This window comes from Sycon ciliatum, chromosome 1, assembly GCF_964019385.1.
Source record: "Sycon ciliatum chromosome 1, ocSycCili1.1, whole genome shotgun sequence".
Taxonomy (NCBI): domain Eukaryota; kingdom Metazoa; phylum Porifera; class Calcarea; order Leucosolenida; family Sycettidae; genus Sycon; species Sycon ciliatum.
In genome coordinates this window covers 83,779,707-83,790,345 of record NC_088643.1, presented here as the reverse complement: position 1 = coordinate 83,790,345, position 10,639 = coordinate 83,779,707, and the positions used below count along the sequence as shown (strand labels likewise).

Sequence of the window (10,639 nt, the reverse complement as noted above, 5' to 3'; positions counted from 1 at the left end):
AATTTCAATTTCAGAAGCTACGAATTCAACGCATTCCAGTCTGCTTCCACCAAGACTACTACAGGGCATCTGATTTCACAAGGTATATCAGTAGGACTTGGACAAGTCACAGTAACGTTTGCAAGATCACTAGCCATTACAACAAGTATCAGAACATCAAAACAAACCTCGTGTAGATCCACAATTTCACATTCAACCCATCGATCTACAATTTTAGGTTCCCTTTCCCGCCAGCTGGACATGCATGCATGCATGCATGCTCTCACCAGGCCGGGAGTCGTCAAATGCCGGTACTTGACGACTCCCTGGCTCTCACTTGTCAGCCAGCTCACACGTCTTGTCGTGCACGCGCAGACGTCCAGCACACACGCGTGTCGAAATGTGTTTTTTGGCGGGTAGTCGGCAAAAAATTAAGTGAGGGTCCCTTTAGTCCTTCGCATCATGGATTGTCAGTACGCGAGCTTGCTGTAGCTACAGTCTAGTAGTACAGATCGCAGACTGTACTATTACGGTCTACAGTGTACATGTAGGTAATGCAGCCTGTACTACAAATTTAGCAGCTAGCTACTTGTTCTCGTTCTTCTTGTCACCAAAAAAACGGGCTACGTTTGTGATAGTTTGAAGATTGCGAAGAGAAGTGCTTGGCAGCTTGACAATCATGGCACCGGCGGCCAGTACTCAAGAGTCCCCTCCGCCCCCAAACCAGCGGCGGTTGGACCATAGTTTTTTTCACCTGTCCTGCTTTTTCGCTGGACACTACAATGGCAGGGGTGTGAATGCTGTGCTGATGGGGCCCCCAGGATCTGGGAAAGGAACGCAGGCACCGAAGCTGGCGGAGAAGTTCTGTGCATGCCATTTGTCGACTGGAGATCTTCTTCGTGCCGTGGCGTCTGAACCGTCAGACCTCGGCCGTCGGGTGAAGAAAACAATGGACGATGGTAAGCTTGTGAGTGACAGCTTGATGGTGGATATTATAGATCATGCCCTGGATCAGCCGGAATGTGCTCAAGGCTATATTCTAGACGGGTTTCCGCGGACCCTGCCGCAAGCAGAGGCACTAGAAACAATGACGTACAAGAAGGGAAGGCCAATCGACACAGTTGTGGAAATGGCAGTCGATGAAGACTTGCTCATGGAGAGAATCACCGGGCGTCTGATCCACAAGCCGAGTGGCCGATCGTATCACGTCAAGTTTAACCCTCCGAAAATACCGAACACTGACGACGTGACTGGTGAACCATTGATACAACGAAGTGACGACAACGCCGCAACACTGGCCACGCGTTTGGACGCGTATCGGAAAATGACGGCACCACTGTCCGCGTTTTACCGGCAGCGTGGCATCCTGAGGAAGGTGAATGCATCTGTGCACCGCGACCAGGTCTTCAAGGGAATAGCGGATGCTTTCCAGATGGGCCTGGACCGCCGAATGGCGTAGAAACTGTACGTTGTGTGTACACTAGCTTACTGTCATCTTACCGTTACAAGTAGTCCGATATAGTTCACAGCATTTGTCGAAATAATCATGATGTCATACTATTATGCAGAATCCTGATTGAGAAATGCATGGGTGCACTCCTTCTTGTACGCTTCCACATGTACTAGTACTGGCTTTGGTAAGGGTTCAGTGTGTCCTGTATAATTCCCGACCCTTTCTGGCTGCTATGTGTACTAGTGTAATCATACTGAGTAGCAACCAGGCACCACATGGTGTCCTATTATTATGCTGGTGTGCTGCCTGGCGCCCGCACTGTTATTATATTTTATTTTTAATTAAACATTTTCACTTTGTTGATGGTACTGATGGTACTGATCATGGAGACCTGGCCAACTCTTTGCTTTTAGTCACTGCGTAGTATATCTGGCTGGTGGGGGCATCCAGATGCTACAGCGAGTATAGCGGTGTGCGCGCGACCTCCCATCCCCTCGTGCATATGCATGAACAATTGAACATCCAGTTCCCCATATCTATATGGAGGTCTGCCAGGGTACATGACTGTACAGTAGTACAGAATGCTGATTATCCGGAACGCCTTGCCGCACTGAACTGAAGGGGGCAATACCGGTGCGCAGCATGATTTATGATAGTGGGATGTCGTCATCACCATCCCAGGGGTAATTATAAGAGGAGCTGGTGTGAGTCGAGTCCAGGCTGTCATAGTGTAAAATAATAATTAGAGTGAGAAATGAGGAAATAGAAGAACCTTGACAGCCGGCCACAGTGGAGACATTATTAAAATCACTTTTTGTTCCACCGGATTTTCGTTTGAAATGAGGAAATGTGTATGTTTTAGATCGGTGTGTATCCGCTCCCGTATCCGAACCTCCGGGAGAGGGACCCTGCTATCCAAGGGGGCCCTAGCGGATAAGCGGCACACTACTGTACTCCGATTCGAAGTATACCGAGTTGAATTCAAGAAAACATGCTGCGAGAAAGAGAGCGCACTCTGTACTGAGTGTTGCACAATGTACGAGTATCTGTAATTGACGGCTAGTGAAAAGTCAACCCAGGCAGACTAAATCTAATAGACGGGCCTCAGCCCTGGCAGTGACAGCATGAATACCGGCTGTTTTACTTATCGAGCACTAGCCTACACAAGCAACAGCCTGAATCTTTGACACCAACAGTGCTATGGCTTGAAAGTGATGACGTCAGAAGTCAACAAATAACAGCAAATATCGACTTTTGGATCCACTGTGCCCATAGGCATAACGAAGTACAGTATCGTCGGCACACTGTCCAACCTTGCCAACATTCCAAAGCAGGACACCCACAGTATAATGTATACAAAGGCAATTGTGTCCCATGTAAATGTGTACACATGTTTTGGTCCGAAGCAGCACGGTTGGACAGCCTGCATCGGTATGTGGTGTGACACGCAGGTGTGAATTTTATTCCGTACCAGGAGTGGGTCCCCGACTGGGAGGGTCCAGTCCGCTACGGGTGGATGTGTTACACTGCTGTGAAGGAAATTACCCAACGTGTATGGATCCATACAAAACTGGATCCACTTGGATTTAAAAAAAAGTCAGCATTGTCATGACACCGGGCTGGCTGTGGCACTTTCATTTTCAAGCCCTATACATGTAGTACGAAGTACTTCAGTATAATTATAACGCTGCCGTGCATAAGCCAGTGTGATGACTATTCTCAGCACGCCTACAGTATATGAATAGAAATCACATACTAAGACACGAGTCATCGTTCAATAGCATGCTCAATACTCATACTAGTCATAGGAGCACATCTTGCGCATGGCCCCGTTTGCGTTTCCCGCTATTTTATTTCCACCAGACCTGGACCAAACGGATTCTCTCCTATACCAGTGTATAAATACAATACTATTAGTATTAGTACTAGCTGTGCACCACTGTTATCATCTGAGGATTGCCAATGTGGCATGACACTATTACATGTAGTTAGAACATACAAAGACCAGTGGTACTCCGGGACTCGTGTAGAAATCACAAACAGGTGCCAGCAGCTGTACCATGGCTCGCTTGCACGTGTGTGTGTGTGTGTGTGTGTGTGTGTGTGTGTTCGGCTTGTACTCATAATGCTGATGAGTGATGACCAGAACACCTGCACCAACAGGGCACACTGCCATCAATGATCAATCCTAGTCCCCACACTGCCATCATGCCCCCTATACTAGTAAATAGTAATCCCCACACTGCCATCATGCCCCTAATCCCCACCCTGCCCCCTAATCCCCACCCTGTCCCCCAAACCCCTACTCTGCCATCATGCCCTCTAATCCCCACACTGCCATCATGCCTCCTAACCCCTACAGTAGAGTCGCGCGCTGAAGAACGTGGAGCCCAAGAACGTCCAGCCTGAAATTCTAAGAACGCCACAGCCTAAAGCTAAGAACGGCGGTGTTGGCTTTCTGGCAGCTTGTGGGATACATATGATCCAGTACGGATTGTTTCTAAGAACGTGTTATAAGAACGCAGCCAGATTCCTGAAAAATAAGAACGCCCAGGCTAACCCCTTGGAAACAACGTTCTTGGGCGCGCGACTCTACTGTACCCTGCCATCACGCCCCTAATCCCCACACTGCCATCATGCCCCCTAATCCTCTGGAAAAGTTTGCCGCATGTGCACGGACATTGCATGAGAAGTAAAATCACCCACGCACGGTCTGGGTGCAGAGGCGATGCTCGCCACACAGGAGGAAAATCTTTCAACCGAATGCCAGGAAAACATGAGCTGGTCTACAGTGAAAGCCGTGACACAAACACCAGTGCTTCACTACACTATCAACAAGTTTCATTGCCATGGCAAAGTAAGTTAACAACCTTCCATGTAAATGCTGGAAGTTATGTACATGAGCTCACGTGATTCAGTGGTTACTATGACAACCTGTTTTGTGCTAGGCATGAAAAAGATTGGGATTTGCAAATGACTTTGTACATAAATTAAAAATATAAAGAGAGGAATGCCAGTGTCACGCGCTCTCTTCCGTGGCTGCCTCAGTAGGGTCTTCCTCAGCCTTGCCCAACAGCTATAGGACACATACACATGCACATGCATACACACGCACGCACACACAAACACACATGCCGGTACATAGGCACACACATAGAACATAAGAGAAAAGGATACATGTACATTTGAAACACCCAACAGTTCTCCAAAGCAAGTGGCACAATTAATTTGGGGCTAATTTTCCTCAATAAGGGAACTCTTGCATTGCAAAAGGCTCTGGACGGTGCTCACGAAGGAAGTAACAATGACACCGGCAGCGGGAAACACCAGCAGATAATCAAACACTGACCTTTTCTGCTTCCATCACCAGCTCTCTGTCCATGAGCTCCTTCTCAGCCTGCGGGATATCTTCTAATGTCACGAGGTAGTCGGCCAAAAGCTTAGACTCTCTCTCATTCTTCGTCAAGGTCATAGCTAAACGATACAAATCAGCTGCCTGACACACTCTGCACAAACACACAAACACACATATGGAACAAAAAAGAGTGTTCAAAAGAGCATTAAGGCCACTGACGTACACAAGAAGAAAACTGTAACTCCTAGATTTGTAACGTACTGTTTGTCTAATTTTCGCATGCAAATTGATTGCCAGCAGGCATAGTGGGATGGTCTAAGACCTTGACTGAAAAGCAGGAGTACAAAGTCCAATTAAATCGGGAACTCCTACAATTTTTTAAATATAGTCTGGCGCGAGGGGAACATGGATGTAGCGGATGAGATTTTTCAGTCTTTGATGACCATTTTTGCGGTGGGTCTTATCTACTGACCTCCCATGGCGGTTAGGAGCTGCTGCAACAGCGCCATGCTCCTGTAGGGTGGTGATGTTCATACTAATGCATGAGTCCACTCAGTCTGACTGGGTCTCAGGCAAACTGTGATTTTGTCGTGACTGTGATGACAACAATAGACAGTACAATGAGTGCCAGAGTAAAGTCCAGGACTTCTTCCCACCACAACAAGCTATGGTTCACACATGACATGACTGGCTGACCTGTTCTTGCTCTTGAAGTAGTGGTAGACACCCTGCCACCGGCCTTCACGGCACAGATAATAGATCAGATTACCAAAGTGACAAGTAGAGTCCAACACTTCGTAGCAGCCGCGGCAGTACACATCTTCATACACTTGCTCCGTAAGCTGAGAAACAATCAAATCCGAACACAACAAACCAAATCATAGAAAACAATGATTGAGATTTAGGAAGAAGGCAGTAAACGAGCAGTGGCCCCAAACCAGAGCTAGACCCACACAAAAGATACACAGAAATCTCCCTCTTCTCCATCATCGGTCACACATCCAACAAAGAAAACGGTACATAGTATTTTAATTCACTCAAGTAGAGTAAATTCTGCATGTCTCTCCTGCACACGCACACACACGCGCACACACAAACACACCCACACACATGTACAGACAAAGTGTGTACTCACATTTATGTACTGCGATGAGTCGCCAGAGAACTGCAGGAAAATTCTGTCCAGCATTTCCTTGTGCCTTCCCATGCCTAGCACTTTCTGTATTCCGGCATAGAGAAAAAAGAAAGAAAAACAGGAGAAACCATGCTTACAGCACTCGGTTGCACGCACTTATCACTACTCTCGCTTTACCACATAATATATACGAACATCCATACCAAAGTATGTGTCTTCGGTTATCCACTTCCCTTGCCTGTCCGGATGTTTTTGTGAAAACGAATGCGTACGGCTAGGCAAGGTTTGACTGTACAGCGGAAAGTCAAGGATCAACCTCGATTTTCTACTGCAAACTGGAGCTATGGAAAGCTGAAACACTTTCGTAGGTGGAAGAAGCTAGAGATGCAAGAAAATTTAATGATATTCGCACGAGGGGGGGGGAAATGATACTTATGCATTATGCATACTGGTGGGACCTCGAATTTGTTAACAGTTAGCCCAGAGATTGTTGTTAACAAGGGTTGACTGTAGCAGCTGTATGAGATAGACAAACAAGAACACAGTCAATACACCGCACCTGGACTGTGACTGGGTGGAACACAGGCTCCGGGAAGATACGCCGTGAATCCAAGCGGAAGTAGGTGAGAAGCATGCGGTCTCGCACATCATAGTCAGCGTGCTCAAGATCCCCGTTCTCTTGCCTCACATACACATGCCGCTCCTACAGCAGGATCAGCACAGTCATAATATTACCACTTGCATGATGTGTCAACGTGACAAGCACACACAAATACTAATGCGATTAATAGTATAAGTGAAGCGGACATTACAACATGATGAATGAGAATACATGTATCTAAAATGGTTGTTCCTAATCGATTTTCTTGAGACTATCATCAGGGAAAAATCGTCTCACAATAGAGGCTATACGGAGAAACAAACTACTTATAGGTTATAGGATAGTGGGAAGTATACAAGGTCTCAAGAAAATCGATTAGGAACAACCATTTTAGATACATGTATTCTCATTCATCATTTTGTAATGTCCGCTTCACTTATACTATTAATCGCATTAATAAAGTTATTGTCTCCTCGTCGCCTTTTCACACACAAATACGTTCCCACATCCTACGCCTTGCCTGATAATCGGAGTAATACGTGAAACCAAGAGTCCATAACCCCCCAGAGTGTGCAACTCGTGATCCTTCTCAGCACAAATCAGTGCCGCAACGAAATCCAAACTTCATACGTCATGTAGTGAGTAGCTATGACGAAATGGGAAGTTTGGCCCGGACCTACTTCGCCCGTTTGCCCAATTTGGGGTCTTTCTTTACGAATCCACGGCCAGGTATTGTACGTAACACGCCTGGAAAGGCTCAAGTTCACAAAGAATTATTTTAGAGTTGTCGAACAGTTTTCTCTTTTGAGTGTCTCTCCGATAAGAGAAGAACAATGGCCACTGTTGAACCTAAAGCAAAGCGCTCCCCATTGTCGCCGGAGTGCAGTGTGCAGTGCCAAAATGGGACTGAGGAGCAGGTTGAAGCACATCTACTTCGAAATCGATCGGGTCTTCATGCCGTGTGCCAAGAGCTATTTCCATCAAATCTTGTAAATCTATATCCATGCCTATTCTTGCTATCCCGGAGTCGCGAACTCTCCCAATACAAGCTTTTCAGACAACGAGCAGAGAAACTCTCTTCAAATAAAAAAATTCTGTGACTGTGAAATCAAAGCCGTTCTGCTGACACTGCATAGCCCGTGGAGCAAACGTTTTACGTGACACTTCCGTGGCTTGCTTCAAAGCAACCTTCAACTTGGAACCCCCGCCGGATGTACCAGATTATGCACATGGCCCCATCCGCCCATGCTTGCCCGGGGACCGGATGACGCAATGTTTGGATTTCGTTGCGCCAGACCCCAACCTGGAGTTGCACACTCTGGGGGGGTTATGGACTCTTGGTGAAACTCAGAGTTGCGACACAGCTTCCATTCTCTCTTGTTCCCACATCCTAGCAACCACTCAAACATGTATCTGCATACACCAGCTGATCACCGGATCAGTAGTACATACTGATGCTACAGTCCATTTCAAAACTATAGACGCGTACCGAGGCAAAAACCGTTATGCCAGCATCTATACCACATAAAATCTGTGATCACTTTGTGCATACATTTTTCCAAATTGGGCGTCTGTTATCCAATCGTTTAGAAACTATATGAGAGCAATTGTGGAGCGGACCTGAGCAATATTCCGAAAACTATTCTCAAAAAGTACGACAAGCCATCGATGACTTTTTTACTTTTAACTCACTCATTCTTGATCGAATCTGCATCATTTTGGTCTCAAAAGAGCCAAACAATATCGAGCAAAGGTGCCACACATAAACAAGCAGTACAAAAATGGAAGAGAAAGACAGATGAAACGGTGCATGAACTTACATCATCCTGAAGGTCGTTGTCAACGTTAATTACGACAACTTTGGCGTTAGCATAACCATCAATTTCCGGGTTCTTTTGGATAAGTCGCTCGTCTTCAGGAATATTCTCGCGCTGCAAATAAATAGGAGGCCGATTCAATAAATCCATGGCTCTGTCCAGTACAGCTTCCTCCAACTGTATGAAAACACAAAAAATACCAGTACAGACTTCCAGCAGCAACACGACTTCGGGTTAAAATAGATACTGATATCAATTCCTCAATACAACTGCTTCAATCACACAAATTTCATCAGGGGTGTGGAACGCTGGGCTTCTACTTTCTAGAAAGGGCGAACAGCACTCTTTATACAGAGAATTCTAGGAGATTTGAATTGGCTCACATTATTATTTATGGGGGGGGGGGAGGGGGGAGAAGCAGACTTGAATGCGCTAACGCGCTGTGACACAAAGATGCAGGCCAGAAATATGTGAACTGTATCACAATTCGGCAGGGAGAACCAGACACCCACATGTGTTTCGCCTGCATCTTTACTTGGCAGTGCATTGGCCCATTGTTTTCGAATTCTGCCTCTCAGAGCCTTCTGCTCCCAGGATGTGAGATGATTCACAACTTTGCGGCACACCACCCTGTATATAGACTGTTCCAGTGTGGCTTTTGACAGTGTCATTTTTCTATTTACCTGCTGATGCAAGAGTGTATTTTCCTAATCATGCCACAATTATACCGTAAAGTCTTGTATAAAAGCCGCGGCTTCTATGACTTTCTTGGTGAAATTTTGCAGGCTTCTATATGAGACAGGCTTCTATACAAGACAGGTATTTCTATGTATGTCAACACTAAAACGAGGCTTATGTGTGATTTGATGGGCCCAAAATTGCTGCTTCTATTCGAGGGCGGCTGCTATTCAAGTGCGGCTTTTATACAAGACTTTACGGTACAGTAGTTATAGGTCAGCTGCCAGGTGGGGTACTCGCATGATCCTGGTGTCACGGTTGTAATCTGGAGCATCTCCTGAATTCCCCACGGGAAATAAACATGTCAGACTGTATTTCGCACCCGTTCACCAGAGCTTGGCAGATGAGGGGTAAGGAATTGGCCACATAATGTGATTGACCCTACTACTGGATAATGGCGCAAAACCACCATGACGACGAGTGTTCTCCTATGGTAGGGCTTGATCTCATTCTGAAGTGGCCAGAAACCCTCCAGCCAGCAATCCGCCAGAACATGACTTAAACACAGTAGCCTACGGACAGTCACTGTGCAAGAAGTTTGCCAAGAACCCAAACAAGTCCGGCGAGGTCTGGATTTATGATTGGAAAGCGCAGCGGGAGGTACATTATGCATCAGAATCTCTAGATTGAAGTGCAGAATCTCCCTGTTTCCAGAAATCTGTATACATGGCCTGAAGTGAAGTAGCATGGACAGACGGCTACGGGCCAGCACACAAGTCACAGTGCTGATTTTGGGATGCGCGTTCGGCACGTCTCGTCCCAGGTCTGGTAGCGACTATACTGTTGCATGTACTAAGTACAGTGTATGCTGTACTGGTGTAGTGGTGCAATGCTTTTGAATGGTACATGTATGGTGCATGACTGTATTGCCAGAACAGTACACTAGTCTTGTCCTGCAATATACGTGTACATTCCACCATTCATTTTCTCTTTCTTTTAAAGTTTAGTGGATGCATAATCATGAAATTACGTACCACATCCAATTGCTCGTCTGTGGCCAGCATAAACCTAGGAGGTCTTGGCCGGTTGATCCGAGGAGCGAATACTTTATCCAGATCGACTGTTACAATTCGATCCAAAGTTTTCTTCACACCACGATGATCAGATAACCAGGCAACTTTTCCTGAGCGTCCAGCGTACGGATTTGGGAACTTCACAACCTCCGGACCAGCAGTGTCCTCCAGTTGCTCTCTAACCATCCTGTCCTGTTCTGCAGGTTCTCTTTCCTCAAGAGTGATGTATCTAGGGCTATAATGTGATTTTCTGCAGCTTGTCGATACTACGCTGGGAACGACATGCAAGGGCTCCCGCTTGCAGATCGACGCAAGGCAAGACGCCGAGCGCGATGCAAAGCAAGACCAACTCATTGCTAGTAATCTGAAGGTCAGAACACTGAACAATTGTTGCAAACCATACTGATTTCACGAGCACGAAACTTCGAAAGAACACAAACTATCCTGTATCATGTAATTTTGACAATAGAAATATAGAAAATGACGTCATGCTCACATTTTTGTTCTCCTCTTCTGCTTTTTCAGTTTTTGAACACGAGTCGTGCGTG

General features: G+C 46.2%; 2 protein-coding genes across 2 annotated transcripts; one reads left to right on the top strand and one right to left on the bottom strand.

Moving 5' to 3' along the window:
• Positions 1–545: 545 nt before the first annotated feature.
• LOC135805940 (adenylate kinase-like) lies at positions 546–1,820 on the top strand. Its single transcript, XM_065320061.1, has one exon. It carries the CDS (start codon positions 659–661, stop codon positions 1,436–1,438), a length of 780 nt encoding a protein of 259 aa, XP_065176133.1. The 5' UTR covers positions 546–658; the 3' UTR covers positions 1,439–1,820.
• Positions 1,821–4,144: 2,324 nt separating this feature from the next.
• On the bottom strand, positions 4,145–10,537 carry LOC135805938 (small ribosomal subunit protein mS22-like). The gene is made up of 7 exons (XM_065320059.1): positions 10,053–10,537; positions 8,344–8,517; positions 6,482–6,625; positions 5,923–6,006; positions 5,484–5,629; positions 4,782–4,938; positions 4,145–4,508 (listed from the first exon to the last, which is right to left on the bottom strand). The coding sequence occupies exons 1-7, from the start codon at positions 10,443–10,445 to the stop codon at positions 4,452–4,454; spliced, it is 1,155 nt and encodes a 384-aa protein (XP_065176131.1). The 5' UTR covers positions 10,446–10,537; the 3' UTR covers positions 4,145–4,451.
• Between the last annotated feature and the right edge of the window lie 102 nt (positions 10,538–10,639).